At 46.1% G+C, this 19,651-nt stretch overlaps 1 protein-coding gene across 2 annotated transcripts; it reads left to right on the forward strand.

The window, feature by feature from the left end:
* Positions 1-1,452: 1,452 nt before the first annotated feature.
* LOC118633220 (polyadenylate-binding protein 2) lies at positions 1,453-19,159 on the forward strand. 2 transcript variants are annotated; one of them, XM_036266921.1, is made up of 7 exons: positions 15,255-15,609; positions 15,959-16,073; positions 16,772-16,839; positions 17,154-17,260; positions 17,817-17,904; positions 17,991-18,142; positions 19,063-19,159. In XM_036266921.1, exons 1-7 carry the CDS (start codon positions 15,259-15,261, stop codon positions 19,100-19,102), a joined length of 921 nt encoding a protein of 306 aa, XP_036122814.1. In that variant the 5' UTR covers positions 15,255-15,258; the 3' UTR covers positions 19,103-19,159. The 2 variants fall into 2 exon arrangements, with proteins under 2 accessions (XP_036122826.1, XP_036122814.1); XM_036266933.1 differs by lacking the exons at positions 15,255-15,609; positions 15,959-16,073; positions 16,772-16,839; ... (2 more) ...; positions 17,991-18,142; positions 19,063-19,159 and adding exons at positions 1,453-1,540; positions 1,840-1,927; positions 2,393-2,832; positions 3,459-4,262.
* The last annotated feature ends 492 nt before the right edge of the window (positions 19,160-19,651 follow it).

The raw sequence follows: 19,651 nt of genomic DNA on the forward strand, positions 1-19,651 counted from the left end.
TATTCTCAAAAGAAGGAAGCAACTTTGTTGGTAGCAGCTGGCATGATCAGCCCAAGACCAAGAGCAAAGAAGAAATGAGGGTGGTTGAAAGAATACAGTCATAAAGGAGTGGAATAGGCTGTATGTTCAGAATACAGGGGAGAACTGAGTTTGGGCTTGTAAATAGCATGGATTCAGTTTGGACTTGTGAATGGCATGATAACTACATTGATGACCTAAAGTGAAGATGGATCTTGAAGCAATACAATGTTAAGACAAGCTTTCGAGTCAGAATTAGATTGAGTCCCAGCTTCTCAGTATGTGGCTTTGGGCAAATTATTTAACCTTTCCAAGACTCACTTTCTTCATCCACCGAATAAGGATTGGTGTGAGGATGAAATATGCATGTAAGGAAAGCACTTAGCACCTAATAAGTCTTCAAAATGTGTTAGTTTTTACTATTATTTTCACAGAAAAGACTTTGCTTGTCCAGTGACCACAGGGACAGATAGAACTACCAAGGCTTGGACTGAAGGTAGAAGCAAAGGGAACTGGCAGGAAAGGAGAATTGGGTTACCTCTTTCTGGCCTTTGGTTGGAGATCTCTCCAAATGGAGATGAAGGAAGTGCCAGCTGCAAGAGCCAATGGTCCCCTCAGGATGCCTGAGAGTGCCCTCGTGTGGATCAGCTGTGGTCAGCCCTGTGGACTGCCCTGTATAAATGCACTGCCATGTATAAATAATAGACATACATATATATATATAATCTGAAAGGATAAATATCAATCTTGATTGGCAACTTCCAGAAAGAGAAGGAATGGTGGGAGGTAGATTAAGGACTTACATTTTTTTCTCCATACCTCTATATTGTTTGACAAGTTCATGTGTTGGGTAAAAGAATTAAAAAGAAAATCAATCTGATTACAAAAAGAAGATTAAAAGTTACCTGCAGAAATTGCTTGTAATCCAAGTCCTGGCTCCCTGGTACCTGGCTAACGCCACCGCCTACAAGAGACCACTGGGTTAAAGGTCCTGGAGAAAAGAGGAAGTGAAATGTTTGGTGTCCATGTTATGTGTGCCGGTTCCACAGGGCAATGCACCTGGCAGGCAGTTTCCACTGGTATGGGAACTGCTTCTCTTCCAGGCACCCACTCCAAGGCCAGAAAAGTTCAACAAGTGCATGGAACGTCAGAGACTTACTGCAAATGCTCAATTTTCTCCAAGGTTTGCTGAAGCCAGACAGTTTCTCTGGGCAGCCTCCAGGGTCAGGAGCCCAGCCGAGCCCTGGGTGCCCTCTCCGCCCTGCTCTTGTTGGCCACCAGCAGCCCTCTCTCTTCCCGAATTGTGGCCCTTCCCAAGCCTGCGTCCCAGCCCCGCCCCTCTCTCCGGACGCATCTCTGGGCCCCATCATCACCAGGCGCCGGGCCCTCCCTCCCACCCCCCCTTTCTCCTCCCTCCCCCCCCCTTTCTCCTCCCTCCTTCCTTCCCTCCCTTCCTCCCTCTCTCCCTCCCTCCCAGCTTCTGCACCAGGAAACGGCCTGGATCCCGGCAGCGGCCTGACCTGTGAGATCCCTAACCTGGCAGGCGGGAGGGGTTGGAGACAGGCTGAGGGTGGGGGTGAGGGAGGAGCTGGGCCTTTGGGCTGCACTGGGGGGAGCCGGGAGTAGAGATGGTGTCGGCAGGAAGCCCTTGGCCCTGGGTTTCCCGGGAGGACAGTCATTAAACACGGATTCGGCCACACAGCTGGTAGAGCGTTGGAGGCAGAGGCCCGGTCCTGGGAGCTGCAACCCCAGCATTTCTCAGCCCAGACCCTGATCCCTTGCCTTCTCTACCTAGCTTTGATATCCTCCTCCCCTTCCCAGGGCTCCACGCTGGCCAAGAGGATGAAAGGCCCCAGCTGGGGGCTCCTTGCCACCAGCGCTGGGTCCTAAGAGCTGCCATCCAGGCTGGGTGAGTGTGCCCTTCTTCCCTGTCCCTGGCAACCCTTTGGTTCCCCCACCTTTCCCTTCAACCCGTCTCCTCCCCCATCTTGTGCCTCTGCCATCAGTCTTCACATTTCACCTCTGGGGTGGTCCTAAGCCTCTTCTCTAGCCAAAAGGTGTACACAGTGGAGAGGGGTTTGTAGGGGTGTCATAGAACTGGTATGGTCTTATTAAGGGTAAAATATAAAGTAGTTTTAAATTAAATTTACTTGTTTACATTTAACTCAGCATATTTTGAATTTAATGGCCAACCCTCATGCCCTGGCCCCCTCACCAAGACTTAATGTCCTTGTTCTTGCTTCTTCCTGTCTAGTGGTCTCTGAACATTCCCTCCCACCTCCCTTTCCCATTGGGTTGGCCAAACCTGCAATGTCCCATTCTGGGTCTCTGACCATATATATTCACGCCAGTCTTTTATCCTTGACTATTACAGCCGCCCGGATGGCGACCCCAGCCTCGGCCCCAGACACACGGGCTCTAGTGGCAGACTTTGTAGGCTATAAGCTGAGGCAGAAGGGTTATGTTTGTGGAGCTGGCCCTGGGGAGGGCCCAGCAGCTGACCCACTGCACCAAGCCATGCGGTCAGCTGGAGATGAGTTTGAGACCCGCTTCCGTCGCACCTTCTCTGATCTGGCAGCTCAACTGCATGTGACCCCGGGCTCAGCCCAGCAACGCTTCACCCAGGTCTCTGATGAACTCTTCCAAGGGGGCCCCAACTGGGGCCGCCTTGTGGCCTTCTTTGTCTTTGGAGCTGCTCTGTGTGCTGAGAGTGTCAACAAGGAGATGGAGCCACTTGTGGGACAAGTACAGGAGTGGATGGTGGCCTACTTGGAGACGCGGCTGGCTGACTGGATCCACAGCAGTGGGGGCTGGGTAAGGAGCTTCTCAGTTGCTGCTCTGCACATCCCTCTGCGAAGCTGGTCTTCAGGAGATGGGGGGCAGGGCTCTGGCTGGAGGCTGGGGGCGGCTCTGCAGGGAATGAATGAGGCATGGGGGCTGAGACTCCCTATTTGGGTAGAATCAGATGTCCTCACTGTGGGCATCACGCTGGATGCTGCACTCCAGGGCTGCCATGCAGTCATCACTGGATGGGCTCATGGTCTAAAGCAGAGGACAGAATTCACAGCACCCATGGGAGTGCCAGCAGAGAAATGGCATCCAGCCATCAGGAATATTTTACACTTGTGTACATGTCATGGGGACAGGAATCAGGGGTGGGTAGTGGTCAGGCAAGTCTAGGCAAAGGGTACCAGTTCTGAGCAGAATTTTTGGCCAAGGAGAGGGTGGGATTCACTTGAGACAGGGAAGGCGGATGAGCCAAGCACCCGTGGGGGATGAGGGGATTGCAGCCAGTAGAGCTTTGGCAAGAGAGGGGCTGGGTGTGGGGTAGTGTTTGCAGTGGATGGAACTGGAACTCTTCCTCTCCCCTTTTCTCTACTCTTCCTTCTCCTGATATCCCTTTCTCCTTCTTTCTCTCCTACTTCCCTTCTCTCCCACAGGCGGAGTTCACAGCTCTATACGGGGACGGGGCCCTGGAGGAGGCTCGACGCCTGCGGGAGGGGAACTGGGCCTCAGTGAGGACAGTGCTGACAGGGGCCGTGGCACTGGGGGCCCTGGTAACTGTAGGAGCATTTTTTGCTAGCAAGTGAGAAAGTCCAGGGCCAAGTGGGGCTAGGTGTGGCTGGGGGACAGGAGAGCAGGAACAGAACAGAGAAATACCCTTGAAAGTGGTGGGGTGAATGGATGGGCATGGAACAGGAATGGGAAGGGGCAGGGCAGTGTGTGAGGGTGCTGAGTGTGCCAGGCAGACAGTTGGAAGAATGAACTGGAGACCTTAGGGAATGTATTTGGAAAGTTGGGGCCAGGAGATGGAGTAATTCCAGGGTTAGGGGGAGGTGGGAGGGATCATGCCTGTCGGTGTAGGCACAGGAAACTAGCTGGAGCTTGGTTTGCAGCCCTGAGGAAGGGGGACTTGCATAGGGGTTGGCATCTCCACTGGATGAGTGGGATTTGGGGAAAACACAGAAGGCACATCCCTTTGAATGGTAGCTTGGATCCTCAGGAGATAGGGAGAGGTGGCTGTGAAAGTGGGCTGCTCGGACATGCGTGTGCATGTGCACGCGTGCTAATGTGCATGCTGGGCTGCTTGTCTAATCTGGTGGTCGTGGGATTTTTTTAAGGAGAAAACATTCCCTCTTGCAGTGGCAAGAACAAGGGGCAGTTCTCTGTCTCCCTCCCAGTCCCCATTCCTTCCTCCCCTTGTCCTGGTGCCTCAAGGCTGAGGGAGAAACACTGTATCCAGATGAGGGCTTTGGGCACTTCTCTGCAGAAAGTTGTTAGCAGGGCTTTGGAGAGAAGAGAGTTCTGTAGCTGGCCTTGTTCCTTCACGGTCCCCCTTCCTTGTGCATCATGCACTTGCTGCTGCCTCCTGGGCTCTGACAGAAAGGCAGGGCTGCGGAGCCTGCAGTGGGTAGAGGCTTTGGTAGCTGGACCTGCCTGCCTCCTTCCTCTCCCACTGGGGCACACTGGTGCCTAAAGTGTTCCCTATCTCTGGGACCTTCTGTACCCAAACTTAAACTCTAAATTGGGGCTCTAATTAATTTTTCTTTTGAGTGTGGACGTACACGCTGATCTAGAATACAGTCTGGGTCCTGCACTATGTCTCAGTGAGACTGTTGATGCCTTGAGAGGAACATTCCAGCTCTGAACCCCATGGGTGTGATGGTGACGTGTACTCCGTGACTGGCCTGTTCTGTGTGGTGGGCTTTGGTGCTGCTTTACCAAGGGCCAGGTGTATGGGTTCTAGAGTACCTACCATGATCTAGAAGCATTTATATTTTCTTTGAAGCCACGCTGTTTGCATGGGTGTTACTTGTCTGTACTTCAGAGTCTGCGAATGTTAACTTTAGAGCTCACAGCCCTCTAGAACAGATTCAGATTATAGCTTTTTCTTTTGAGAAAGAAGTGATTTCACTCCAAATGCATGCCCTGAGCCAGACCTCACTGCTGCACTTTCTAAGGTGCTAAAATTGCTGCTCTCCAATGCTGACTTCTTCAGACACAGTGCTCTAGAACCCTGCCCTTGATCCTGAGCACTGATCAGCTTAGCTAGACCATGGTTGACTCTTCTTGGAGATTTTTCACTTGGTCCCAGAAGGTGGCAACATAGTTGTACTCACTAGAAAGTGGGACCAAAATTGGCCTCAGGTGTTTAGCCCAGACTTTTGTGCTTGAGAGAGGGCTGCACTTTTTAATGGTATTTATGGGGGAGGAGGTAGGCTGCATGTGCCGCTTGGTCTGTTGTGAGTATGCTGATACCAGAAACTCAGAGCTGCTCTGTGGCAGGCAGTGGGGGTGGGGTGGGGGTGGGGGGGTCTCTGACTTGCTCAGGACAAATTAGGCCAGTGGTTTTCAAACTGCTTGGCAGAGCCCCAATGTTTCCTAGGGGTTGCCTCAGGAGTCCTTGGGGGAGATGAAGGTTGGGGGGACGGGGGTGCTGAGCAGGCTGGGCTACTTGCCCTCAAACAGAACAGCTCTCCTTGTAGTTGTCTTACATATCGGGGTTCAGGGTAAGATTTTATTTGCATTAAGGGGTTTGCTGCTGAAAAAAAGTTGGAAAACCACTGACTAGACCATCAGCTCCAAATTAGAGCCTGTGCTTCCCCAGGTTTGGGGCAGACTCATCACCTGACCCTCTACTACAGGATGCCTTTCCATGTTAGCTTTTCTGGGGGGCCATTAGCAAACAGGGCAGTGGGGACCATGGTTACTGAAATGCCCTGCTCTGAGGCCTTCACACCCGGGTGGAAGGAGAGGCTGTTTTCTGAAAGTGTAAGGGGCTTGGTCTGGATTCCCAGAAGCATAGCTTGCATGGGACCACAGTGGGCTGTTTTGAACTATCCTTCCCTTCTTAGCTTGAGGGGCAATGGAAACCCCAGAGACCCTTCTGTCAGGGAAAAGCAGAGACTCTTCTAGAGCCATATAGTTCCTTGGGATTAGTTCTTGGCCAGGAAGGCTGAGTATGGCTCCCAATTTTTAAATCCATTTCATTTTTTTAAAATAAGGGAAATAAATCTAATTGCCATTTTTCAGAGATTTAATAGGTAGAGAGGGTGTCTCCTTCTCTCCAGAGCCCAAAGGGACAAATAGGGACTTGCTTAGGCCAAGGAAGGAGTAGAAGTAGAGCAACTGGGTCCTGAGATTATTAAGCCCACTCCCCACTTATTCTAGGGCATACACTATTTTACTTTTTTAAATCATAAAATGGCAGGAGAACAGATTTGGTTAGTTTAGAAGAAAAGAAAAAGCTCTATAAATATAAATATATATTCCTGTATTTTTATTTAATAATTTATAAATACCAAGTTCATTTGACTTTTATTTTTGTGTAATATGTAATGGTCGTATTAAAAATAAATAAATAAAGCCCAGAAGTTTAATGAGAAGGACTGAACAGGGTTTGTGACTTCTACACTGTATAGCTTGGGGTCAGGACATTTCTTGATCCAATCATCTATTTATGCCCTTGTTAAAGGCATGAATTAGAGTAATAGAGATTTTGGAAAGTCTTAAGATAGAAAAAGAAAATCAGAGTTGTTCCCCTATCCCCCCACCTCAGTTCTCAAAGTCAAGAACTCCATCTGTGCCAGCCCAAGCCTTAAGAGGATGTGTGATATGGTACTTTGGCATGGCCACAAAGAAAAACTAAAGAAACCCTACCAAATATCTTTGTGTGGTGGCAATCAAGTCCCCAGTTGTGGTTCAACCTCTAATTATAAGTGTGTGATAATGATATTTCTCCCCAATTATACCCTGCCGCCTACTTCAGACTTAAAGTGAGTCTGGCAAAAGTGGAGTCCCTGTTTCCTTTCCTGGTCCTCCAAGACATTCGGTTTCAGACATTTTAGCAACTGCTAAGTTGGATGGAAACTACAGGAATTATTCAGCCCATCCTTCTGTACTTCTAGTCTAGGACCACATCAAAATCATGTCTGACAGAAATAATGATCCCAATTTTAAATTACAAGCAGGAATTTTCTAGTTTTCTGTAATCCAGTGCAATAAAATGATATTTGGGTTTATGTGTTAAAATGTAGTAAGAAATTGCCCTGGCCGGTTTGGCTCAGTGGTTGGAGCGTCAGCCTGTGGACCGAGGGGTCGTGGGTTCGATTCCCAGTCAAGGGCATGTATCTGGCTTGCAGGTTTGATTCCCGGGCTCTGGTTGGGGGTCGTGTGGGAGGCAACCAATTGGTGTGTCTCTCTCACATCGATGTTTCTCTCTATCTGTCCCTCTCTCCCTTCCACTCTGTCTAAAAAGCAATGGAAAAATATCCTCATGTGAGGATTAAAAAAAAAAAAATGTAGTAAGAAATATACTACTTAGAGGAATCCCAGGGTTGCATTTCCATTCTCTGTAGAATAATCTATAGGGCAAGCCATCTTAAAATCCGAGAGTGGCTTGGTGAACATGGCACTAGGGGAAAGGGGAATTAGATGCTCTTAATAGTTAATATCATCAGGCTATGATAGCTAGTGCGTTTATCTCCACTGCGGTGTTACTGGTTTCATGACTGATAGGTTGATATTTGCCAAAAAGCATTTGCACATTTTACTAGAATACTCAAAAGACAACCATAGGAAAATACAGATTTTTAAAGTAGGGAAAATTGAAATGTTATAGTAAAATGAAAGCAAAAGGGAAGTTAATGCACAGAAGGCATTCTATGAGCAGTTTACCCAAATTCTAAAGCTAGGCTATGAATTCAGTTCTGAGCTTCTTGGCAGCTAAAGCAAATTAGAAAACTTAATGATTCACATTCCTCTTAGGATTTGTAAAAGCATATCAGTTCCCAAATGGGCAAAAAGTTGGCTCTTCTGAGAAGACACTGAGTGATACAGAGGACACCACCATCTATAATACCCGAGAGCAACTATGTTGAGTTTTGCACCACTGTTTCTTATAGAAATACCAAATGGGGATTCAGTAGGTCCTAAGCTTGTTCCATTAGACTCATCACAATTTAACTAAAAATGCTCTATGATACTACAGTTTAATATAGGGCTAAATTTTAGACTATCTAAATGGATAGATGAATTGTTTATCTTTCAGATAGATTTCCATGAATGTTATTTTTCCAAATGGTACTTTTGGTAGAAGTTAAGCAACATTTAGTTACAAATTTTAGCAAATTAATAGATTATAGATATTCTGTGTTTTTACTTAAGACCAGATCCTTTGAAAACTTTAAAAGCTGCCCTAAATGTGGATACAGGTGAAATATAAATAACAATATTTTAGAAATCAATCAGAAAACAATATAATGAAATACTATATTCAGTCATCCATGTAGCAAAACATGCAAGCATCTTCTGTGTGCTAAGCACAGTTCTAGAAATGAACAAGAGTCCCAGATTTCTGCCTTCATGTACTTACACTCTAGTAAGAGAAACAAACAATAAATAAATTTCACAATATTCACTAACATAACATTTCATGTTAGGTGACAAAATGCTATGAAGAAAAATAATTCATTATGGCAGGATTGGAAGGTGTATGGATGTACAGATTTCAGTGTTAAATAGAGTGGTCAGGGAAGGCCTCATTTCTAAGGTGACCAGAAAAGTCATTAAAAATGAAATTGGAAAAATATTTTTATTGACATGGAAAGATGTTTCTGTATCTTATTGGATACAATGAAAATAGATTAGAAAATAATATATAGAGTATGATTCCCCTCCCCAAATAAATAAATAAATAAACAAACATGTGCACACATGCCTGTATATGTATTTTTGTGTTGAAAATTTCAGGAAGGGTATATACCAAAATGTAAATAGTGATTATCTCTGGGTGGTGGGTTTTATGGATGATTTTATTTTATTCTTTTTTTTTTAAGAGATTTATTTATTTATTTATTTATTTATTTATTTATTTATTTTTGTGGTACCTGCCCCTAGCGGGAACCGAACCTGGGAGTCTCTGGTCCGCAGGCCGATGCTCAACCGCTGAGCCAAGCTGGCCAGGGATTATTTTATTCTTTTTGCTGTCAGTATTTTCTGATTTTTTAAATTAGGAACACATATTTCTGGGACAGTATATTAAAACAAGTTTTTCAGGTACAAAGTTGTTTTTTTTAACCTCACCCGAGGACATTTTTTGATATTTTGTTCAGATAGAGTGGGAGGGAGAGAGAGAGAGAAACATCAACATGAAAGGGACACATCGAGTGGCTGCCACCCACACGACCCAATCAGGGCCTGGGACAAACTGCAACCGAGGTACAGTGCCCTTAGCGGAAACTGAACCCTGGTCTCTCCAGACCGCAGGCCAACACTCTAACCACTGAGCCAAACTGGGGCTCAGGTACAAAGTTTTTAAAAAGTTAACCAAGCAGAATGGAAATTAAGCAGCCCAACAGATATTCCTTCTCATTTAAATGGCCACCCCACTTACAAGGGCACACCTAGGGGTTTAAAGTAGGTAGGGCCAGACTTTGATTAGAAGGAATTGGAGTCTGCTTCAAAACAGTAAGTAAATGATCAAGCTCCAAGGCTCTATCAACATTGTCCAATATAAATATAATGAAGCCATGTACGTAGTTTTACATTTTCCAGTAGCCGCATTAAAAAGCAAAAAAGGCCCCAGCCTGTTTGGCTCAGCAGTTGGAGCGTTGGCCTGCAGACCAGAGAATTCTGGGTTTGGGTCCTGCTAGGGGCACGTACAAAAAACAAAAAAGGCCCTGGCCAGTGTGGGTCAGCGGTTAGAGTGTCAGCCCGCAGACCAAAGAGTTGCGGATTCAATTCCGGTCAAGGGCACGTACCTCAGTTGCGGTTCATCCCCAGCCCTGGTCAGGGTCCTGAGGGAGGCAACCACTTGATGTGTCTCTCACTTCGATGTTTCTTTTTCCCTCTCCCCTTCGCTCCCACTCTATCTGAAGATAAACAGAAAAATATCCTCAGGTAAGGATTAAAAAAAAGCAAAAAAAGCCCTGGCCTTCATGACTCAGTGGTCAGAAGGTCAGCCAACAGGTAACTGGATTGCAGATTCCATTTTGGGTCCTCAGCCCCCTTGCGTACTGGAAGGACCCAACTGATGTGTCTGTCTCTCTTGCATCCACCTAACTCTCTCTCCCCTCTTCCCCCACCTTTCACTCTCCAAAAATCGATGGAAAAAATATCCTTGGGTAAGGATTAACAAACTAACAAACCAAAAAACAAAAAAGCCCTTACCACTGTGGCTCAGTTGATTGCAGCACTGTCCCATACACCACAAGGTTGCAGGTTCAATTCCTGGTTAGGGCACATAACTAGGCTGTGGGTTTGATCCCCTGCCAGGGTGATGTTTCTCTCTTGAATTGATGTTTTTCTCTCTCATTCCCTCCCCCCCCCTCTAAAATCAATAAGCAAGTCCTCTGGTGAGGATTTAAAAAACAAACCAAAACCCAGGTTATTACTGAAGGAAAATTATAATGAGTGAATCTCATATTATTACATACTAATTTTTAAAAAACTCATTCTTAGAAGTAAACTTATTTCTGTGATGTTCTCTATGCATCAGTAGCAGGCAAGACTTCAAATCAGATTATTACAGAAGATAGAGTACACAGTGATAGGCAAAGGGTAAGTATCAGTAAGATGGTATCATGCTTTCTAATAGGGAAAGAAGTATCTTTACAAGTCACTATTCAAAAATCTTTTTATTTATTTTATTTTTTTGGTATGTGCCCCTAGCGGGAACTGAACCCGGGACTCTCTGGTCCGCAGGCCAGTGCTCCAACCGCTGAGCCAAATAAAAATCTTTTTAAATGTGTTTATAAAAGTAATCATGCTTATTAGAGTAAGCTTGGAAGTTGGAGTTTTTTTTTTTTTCATCCTCACCTGAGGACATTTTTCCATTCTTTGTACAGATAGAGTGGGAGGGAGAGAGAGGAAGAGAGAGAGAGAGAGAGAGAGAAACATCGACGTGAAAGGGACACATCGAGTGGCCGCCACCCGCACGACCAACCAGGGCCGGGGACAAACTGCAACCGAGGTACATGCCCTTAGCGGGAACCGAACCCGGTCTCTCCGGACCGCAGGCCGACGCTCTAACCGCTGAGCCAAACCGGCCAGGGCAGTTGGAGTTTTTTTAAATGTTTAAATAAAAATAATATATGATATTATGCAAAAACCACAGAACATAGAAAATTATAAAGATCAATCATAATCCTACTACCCAGAAAGAACCACTATAAACATTTTGGCGTATTTCTTTCCCATCTTTTATCCGTGCTTATATTTTATGATCATACTATAAATATACTGTTGTATACTCCAATTCTGATTACAATTATATTGCAAACATTTTTCTTTATCATTAAAAAATTTTAAAGGCATAATTACTAAAATTACATCTATGTTTATACAGTAATTTTCCTGAAAGTGCCCACCTGGACATTCAAGTTGTTAACATTTTTTCACTTTGATGGATATTTTATTTTATTTTTTTATTCCTCCCCCGAGGATATTTTTCTACTTATTATCAGATAGAGGGGGAGGAAGGGAGAGAGAGAAAGACAGAGAGAAACATCGATGTGATAGTGCCACACTTTGATGAATATTTTAATTCTCAAATGTTTTTCCAGTTTTTAGATTATTTCTTTAGAACAGATTATAAAAAATACAATTACTGGGTTAAGAATTTTAACATTTTGCCCTGGCTGGTTTGGCTCAGCGGTTAGAGTATTGGCTTGCAGTCCAGAGAGAACCAGGTTAGGTTCCCGCTAAGGGCATATACCTTGGTTGCAGTTTGTCCCCGGCCCTGGTTGGGTTGTGCAGGTGGCAACCACTCGATGTGTCCCTTTCACATCGATGTTTTTCTCTCTCTTTCTCTCTTCCTCTCTCCCCCTCCCACACTATCTGAACAAAAAATGAAAAAATGTCCTCGAGTGAGGGTAAAAAAAAGAAGAATTTTAACATTTTATTTTATTATTTTTTTGTTAATCCTCACCCAAGGATATTTTTTCCATTAATTGTTTTAGATAGAGTGAAAGGGAGGGAGGGAGAGAGAAAAATTTATATGAAAGAGATGCATCTGTTGGTTGCCTCCTGCATGACCCCATGGGGTGCTGAGGATTGAACCTGCAACCCAGGTCTGTGCCCTTGACTGGGAATCCAAACCAAGAGCCTTTGGTCGGAGGGCTGACACACTAACCACTGAGAAAACCAGCCAGGGCAAAAATTTCACATTTTAAATGTTTTTGGTACATATTGCCAAAGAAAAGACTATACTGGTTCTTGTTCCTTCCCCCTCCCCAGTGCCCAAATTGTTTTATATATTAAAAAAAAATAAGATATACATTTTATTATATCTTATATACATTTATAATAAATTTTAACCATTCTTTATACACAATTTTTACATTCCACTTTTTTGGACTAACAGATTTTTTTGCATGTTATCATACACTATGTAAATCTTTTAATAGGTACCTAATAATCTTTGGATGTAATTATAGTTTGCCTAAACACTTGTCTATTGTTGGAACTTAGTTTTTTCCAATTTCAGCATCATATATAATGTAATCTTGGTGTTTTAAAACAGACCTTACAGTAATTTTGATCGAGCTGAGCTTTGAAAACTGGCTTTGAATTCCCTTCTTACTTCTAATTCGTTCCATGACTTGGGCAAGTTACTTCACTTTTTCCTTATCCCTAAAAAAGGTTATGGTTTTGGAACTACTTCATAGGGTTGTCCTGAGAGTGCAATGAAATAATAATATAGTAAGGAGGCTAGTATAGTGCCTGTTACAAAATCAAGTGCTTGCCCTGGCCAGTTTGGCTCAGCGGTTAGAGCGTTGGCCTGCGGACCAGGGAGTCCCGGGTTCGGTTCCTGCTAAGGGCACATACCTAGGTTGTGGTTTGTCCCTGGCCCCAGATGGGTTCGTGCGGGTGGCAATCAATCAATGTTGTCTCTCTCACATAGATGTTTCTCTCACATATATGTTTCTCTCTCTCTCTCCCCCAACCCCCTCTTCCCACTCTTTCTGAAGATAAAATGTAAAAATATCCTCCAGTAAAGATTTTTTAAAAAATCAAATGCTCAACAAAATAGGATTCAAGGCATTTTAAAAATCCCATTTTGCCCTGGCTGGTATGGCTCAGCAGTTAGAGAATAGGCCCACAGACCAGAGAGTCCCTGGTTCGGTTCCTGCTAAGGGCACGTACCTCAGTTGCAGTTTGTCCCTGGTCCCTGTTGGGGTCATGTGGGTGGCAACCACTCAATGTGTTTCTCTCTCTTCCTCTTGCTCTATCTGAAGAAAAATGCAAAAACGTCCTCCGGTAAGGATAAAAAAAAAATTATATATATAAAAAAAATCCCATTTCCTTTCATTGGTTTGCTTAAATTAAACTAGGTCCCAATAAAACATCCAAATCTTGATTAGATTAAGTCCAGTAGAAAAGCTTTTTCTTCCCCTCTTTTAGAGCTTGTCTTCTGTGCTCAACTTAGGTCTCCTAGACTACTGAAGATGAGATGGCTGATAAAATCATTTTTCAGTGAAATTTTAAGCAAATGTGACTCTGCTCCAAGTTTCCGTTCCTGAATTAAGGATTTTCGAGAAAGAGTGAGAGTGAGGGGGGAAGAGTGGGGTATACTGAGCTTTTAACTTTTGGGTTTTCAAATAGGGATCTCCGCTAGTCCAAATCCCCCTGCTCCTATTGGGGCTGTTTAACTATTTGTTTGGGCTTATGTTAATCTGGCTTTCAAACCATAGCTTGGTCTGGCTACAAACATCCCTCTTTCCAATTTAGCACCGCCGTTCCTTCCTTTTTAACAAATGCATAGGATCACTGCTACAATATGGCAACTCTGCCTTCCAAGACTAGGTCTCCTTGGTATCTAATAATAGTGCAACGGTGTGATGGGAACCTGATTGGAGAAATTCCTCTGGGATCTGAGGAGGGCTGGGGGCTGGGAAAGTACTGAAGATGAAGGGTGGTACCCAGGTCCCCAATCAATGCATCCTTCGGTCAGCAAACATTATTGGACATTTAACCATGTCTAGGCATATTGCCCCACAATGGAGATGCATGTGTAAATAGGATACAGCCAATTATCACCAAGCTCTCAGAACCTAGTTAGGAAACACAGCATAAAATGACTAAGCACACAGAGAAGTAGGCCCGCATGTCTTGGGAGAGGAGGGGAGGCTCGTGGAAGGCTTCTCCGGAGAGGTGACCTGAGGTTTGCGAAGGTCTTGTTGAAGAGAGACTGCAAGTACAGAGGCACTGACGGGTCCAGGAACACCCAATGGAATGAGGAGTGTGTAAATAACACTTACCAAGTAGCCTAGTCCTGAAGTCTCTAAGCCACGATGAAAGGTTTTGAGACTGCCTGCACAGCAAGGGGGAGCAAAATCGGCATGGTTGGTGCCGATTGGAGGGGCGACACTGGAAGCTGAGAGACCCCTTCCAAGCAAGAGAAGGAACAGGCTGAAACAGGCATGCGCAGAGGTCTTGGAAACTATGCTTGTGCAGGAAAATAGAACGGACAGGGCCCGTTAATGTAGCTCTGGAATAAGGATTCCTCCCTGGTTTGTGGTTTGGGAGACCTGGTGGATGGTAGTACCAATAAATTCGATGGGAAAAGTAAGCTCCTTCCTGGGGAGCTCCAATCAGAACCCTCCATTTCCAGCAACATCCCATCTACTGGTTCTCTTCTGGTCAGGAGACCAATTTCCAGAAACGCAGCAATGTTTCTGGCTTCTACCTTCCAACAGCTCACTAATTGGTAACCAGTAGGGTCAAGATGGCGGCCACCTTAAGACTAATCACGTGGCCTCAGTTTTCCCCTGCGGTAACCCTGGTAGGCCGTTCGGGGCAAAGTTCATCTGTCACAAAACGGGTGTCAGCCCTTTACGAGCCAATCGACATATAAGTCTGGGCCGCTGCGTCGAGGCAATCAGAAGATTGGTCCTTGCCACTTGTCTGGCCAGCGACCAATCACGGAGCGTCATATAGCTCTCGGACCCGCCCATAGACGGGAGAAGCAGGATTGTCGTCACAGCGTGGCGGTATTGTTACCTAAAGAGTTTAGAGAAGTTGGGACGTGTGTTGATTGACAGAGCGTCTTCACCTACCGGGATTTGAGAATTTGGCGCAATCCCCCGCCTTGGAGGTGGGGTCTTATTTGATTGCCAAGTAACATTCCCCAATGGAGTCCTAGCCCGTGGTAACGGGCAGGCTGCTTGACTAATGACTCGTCGGCGTGGCCTGCACAGCTCTCCAATCGCTGGGCGGCGGGCCCCAGTCTGAGCGGCGATGGCGGCGGCGGCGGCGGCGGCAGCGGCAGCGGGGGCTGCGGGCGGTCGGGGCTCCGGGCCGGGGCGGCGGCGCCATCTTGTGCCCGGGGCCGGTGGGGAGGCCGGGGAGGGGGCCCCGGGGGGCGCAGGGGACTACGGAAACGGCCTGGAGTCTGAGGAACTGGAGCCTGAGGAGCTGCTGCTGGAGCCCGAGCCCGAGCCCGAGCCTGAAGAGGAGCCGCCCCGGCCCCGTGCCCCACCGGGAGCTCCGGGCCCTGGGCCTGGCTCGGGAGTCCCCGGCAGCCAGGAGGAGGAGGAGGAGCCGGGACTGGTCGAGGGTGACCCGGGGGACGGCGCCATTGAAGACCCGGTGAGGGAAGGAGGGCGAACAAGCTGGTCGGCGACCGGCTGTGTCACGGGAGGCCCAGAGTTCAGGCGAGCGGGAGGCAGGCGGGGGGTGCGGGTGGGCGGGGAATAACGTGGCTGGGGCCGGGCCCGGATCCTCGACCGCCAGAAGAGGCCCAGCCGGGTTGATTCGGGCGTCATGGGTGCCTAGTGTTGTTCTATAGAAGGTAGCTTGCATTGTTTTCGCATAATGACCCTCGCGTGGGGTGAGGGAAATGGCCGAGCATGGCTGGGGCCGCGCGCGGTGCGAGAGCAGGGCAGAGCCCCTGCATTGGTCCTTAAGCTCTTCTCCATACCTTCCCCACTCATTGTAGGAGCTGGAAGCGATCAAAGCTCGAGTCAGGGAGATGGAGGAAGAAGCTGAGAAGCTAAAGGAGCTACAGAACGAGGTAGAGAAGCAGATGAATATGAGTCCACCTCCAGGCAATGGTGAGTAACTGGCGGTTGCACGCGGACCCGGGGTCCTCGGATTGGAAGGGTTGTGGGAGCACGGGTTGTATGGAATTAGATGCGCTGGACCTTGGAGCTGCTTGTCTGAGCAATTACTGGTCAGGTGCCACGGTCATAGTCCATTGTGTATTTCTCTGACCTTTGTGAGACAGCAGCTCTGTTTTGGCGATGATAGTCTTTTGCTTCCCTTTGTCCCTATTACAAATATATTTCTCTTTGTTCTTAGTCTACCTCTTTCCTTTGTGGAGATTTCCAGCTGGCATTTGACCTTCAAGTCTGATAGTTTTTCCTTAAGTTGGAGACCCTTTAGTTAGGAGTCCCGAGAGAAGCTGCTCAGCTTCAGGGACTTCCCTTTTAATCCAGAAATGTCAAGTCTTTGCCCAGTTAATTGTGTTCACTTTCCAGATCATTTAAATCAAAGCTATTCAGTAGGGACTTGATTTGGGAATGGGAGGGGATTCTTGTACTATTTCCTTTGATTTTGTTTTTTTAAGAATTTATTAATCTATTTATTAATTTGTCTAATATGTAGTGACCACCTACTGTGTGCTAGGCACTATTCTAGGTAATGAGTATAGCAAAGAATGGACCAAAATCTGTGTTCACTAATGGTGGCGGTGGTGATGCATATATTGGTCAAGTAGAAAACAAGTGTGTTTTTTTTCCCCCCCCAAAAGCTGGCCCAGTGATCATGTCTATTGAGGAGAAGATGGAGGCTGATGCCCGATCCATCTATGTTGGCAATGTATGTACTAGGGCTCAGGTTGCTGTTGGTGGGAGCTCTTATTTGGGAGTGTTATTTAATAGGAGTCTTGAAAGGAACATTTCCAGGATAGGTGGTGCATTTGGGGAGTGGAAGGAGGATTGGGAGGTAAAAGGTAATGGCAATCAGCAGAGCCTCTCGGGTCGGAAAGAAAAGAGGTTAGGTCCTTAGAGAACCTGATTTGACGTGTTATAGCCTATATGGATGGCCTGGTCCAAAGCCTAAGCAGTGCATCTATTGAGATGGGAATTTGTCTTGTACCTTTGAAATGTGTCCCCACATACATACCCCCACAGGTGGACTATGGTGCAACAGCAGAAGAGCTGGAAGCACACTTTCATGGCTGTGGTTCAGTCAACCGTGTTACCATACTCTGTGACAAATTTAGTGGCCATCCCAAAGGGTAAGTATGGAAGTTTGTTGGGGTCATTTTAATCACAGTTTAAAAATAGATTATTTTATATTGAGCACTAAGTTTACCTGCTGTTCAAACAAGTGGTCTTTGTTTTTTAAGATAAGGCATTAATGTTGATATACACTGTAGGTTTACAGTGACTCATATGGAAAAATATAATACAAGAATAAACTTTCGCTTACTCACAACTGTAAACTACTTTTGACTACCTCTGCATATCAAAGGTTGCACATAAATACCTTCAGAGGCCAGACAAAACAAAGATGAAGGCTAGGTATGGATGGGATCGTGAACTAGAATGGGAGGGGACAGCTTCTGCTTGTCCCTAGCTCATTCTGCCATAAGGAAATCCAGGCCCTATATATTCAGTTTTATAATTTTCCAAGTGGCTGAAAATTTTGATTCAAATTTTCCATTAAAATTTTTTTGACCCCAAATTTAAAACATGAACACACTATACCCAAACAAAGCATGCCTGCAGGTTGGATCTGACCTATGAGCTACTATTTGAATTCTCAGATAGCTAAAGTGACACTTTTTTCAGGTTTGCATATATAGAGTTCTCAGACAAAGAGTCAGTGAGGACTTCCCTGGCCTTAGATGAGTCCCTATTTAGAGGAAGACAAATCAAGGTAAGCCCCATGCTCATTGCAGTTTTGGTTTTATGTTAACTCTCCAGGTTGACTAAAGCTCTCTGTTGTACATCTTACACTCTCAGGTGATCCCAAAACGAACCAACAGACCAGGCATCAGCACAACAGACCGGGGTTTCCCACGAGCCCGATACCGTGCCCGGACCACCAACTACAACAGTTCCCGATCTCGATTCTACAGTGGTTTTAACAGCAGGCCCCGGGGTCGTGTCTACAGGTCAGGATAGATGGGCTGCTCCTCTCCCCCGCCTCCCATGAACCCTGTACACTTCCTTCTCTCCTCATCTGAGGAACCTCCCTCCCTAACCCTCCCCTTGGTCTTCAGGGACTTGGTCTCCTGCCTGTGCAGGGTGAGGAAGGTAGTTGCAGGCCAGGCCAGGAGGCCAGTCTCATCATCATTTTCTGGAGCAAGAATTGGTGATAAGGGCTCGATTTCTCCACTCTGTTCTGAGAAATGCTTCTTCCCCCAGAATGTTTTTCCTTGAGAGTTGGTGACAGTGACTAGGTTTACACAGAAGGTCTGGAATATCAGGGCCTCAGAACAGTGCAAGTACTGCTTGGACATTTTTACTTTTCCCAGAGTTAGGGAGGGACTGACGTTTGGAAGAAGGCCGGAGGCTTGTCGATCCTCCTCAACAGCCATGTGGGAGGATACTTAGTCTTTAACTAAGCCAGTCTTTTGTAAGAATCTTCTCACTGAGCCTAGTGTGATGCCCATGTTGTTGCGTTGCTTTACTTCTGTCTCTCTTCATTTAAATGGGTAAGTTAGGCTTATAGACCTGGGCTTTTCATTATATTTACCTCTCTGCTCCCAGGAGTTAAGATCTGTTGGTGAGGGCCTAGGGTTTAAGAGCTGTGGAGAACTGAAAACTGTATACACAATGAGTCCTTTTTCTTGCTCCTTTGTCTCAGGTGCACTTCTCTATTGCCACTGTTTGGAGAAGTATTTTATTAATTCCCCCCTCCCATTTGCCAGCTGTGTCACTGTTTCTGGGATTGTGGGGTCAGTTTTAGGACACTTGGAAACTTCTTTCCCCCTTCCCTTCACAGTAACTGGGGTGAGGGCCCATGGGGAGGGGCTTGTACTGAACTATCTAGTAGATCATGTTAACACCTAACTCTCCTTCTTTCTTCCAGGGGCCGGGCTAGAGCGACTTCATGGTATTCCCCTTACTAAAAAAAGTGTGTATTAGGAGGAGAGAGAGGAAAAAAAGAGGAAAGAAGGAAAAAAAAAGAATTAAAAAAAAAAAAAAGAAAAACAGAAGATGACCTTGATGGAAAAAATATTAAAAAAAAAAAAAAAAGATATACTGTGGAAGGGAGGAGAATCCCATAACTAACTGCTGAGGAGGGACCTGCTTTGGGGAGTAGGGGGAGGCCCAGGGAGTGGGGCAGGGGGCTGCTCATTCACTGGGGATTCGCCATGGACTCTACTCAACTGCGCAAGCTGCTCCCACTGTTTCCCTGTCCCACATCACCCCTTTGGGGGCTGCTCAAGGGTAGGTGGGCATGGATGGTAGGAGGGTTTTTTTTTTGTTTTTGTTTTGTTTTTTTTGTTTTTTTGTTTTTTACCCAGGGCTCTGGAAGGACATCAAACTGTTCTGCTTGTTACCTTCCCTCCATCTTCTCCCTCACTTTCACAGTACCCTCCTGCCTGCTCCTGTCCTGCCAGGTCAACCACCCACCTCACCCCTCTTTTCTGGCTCCCTGTTCCTTCAGATTGCCT

Source organism: Molossus molossus, unplaced genomic scaffold (genome assembly GCF_014108415.1).
Source record: "Molossus molossus isolate mMolMol1 unplaced genomic scaffold, mMolMol1.p scaffold_m16_p_1, whole genome shotgun sequence".
Classification (NCBI taxonomy): domain Eukaryota; kingdom Metazoa; phylum Chordata; class Mammalia; order Chiroptera; family Molossidae; genus Molossus; species Molossus molossus.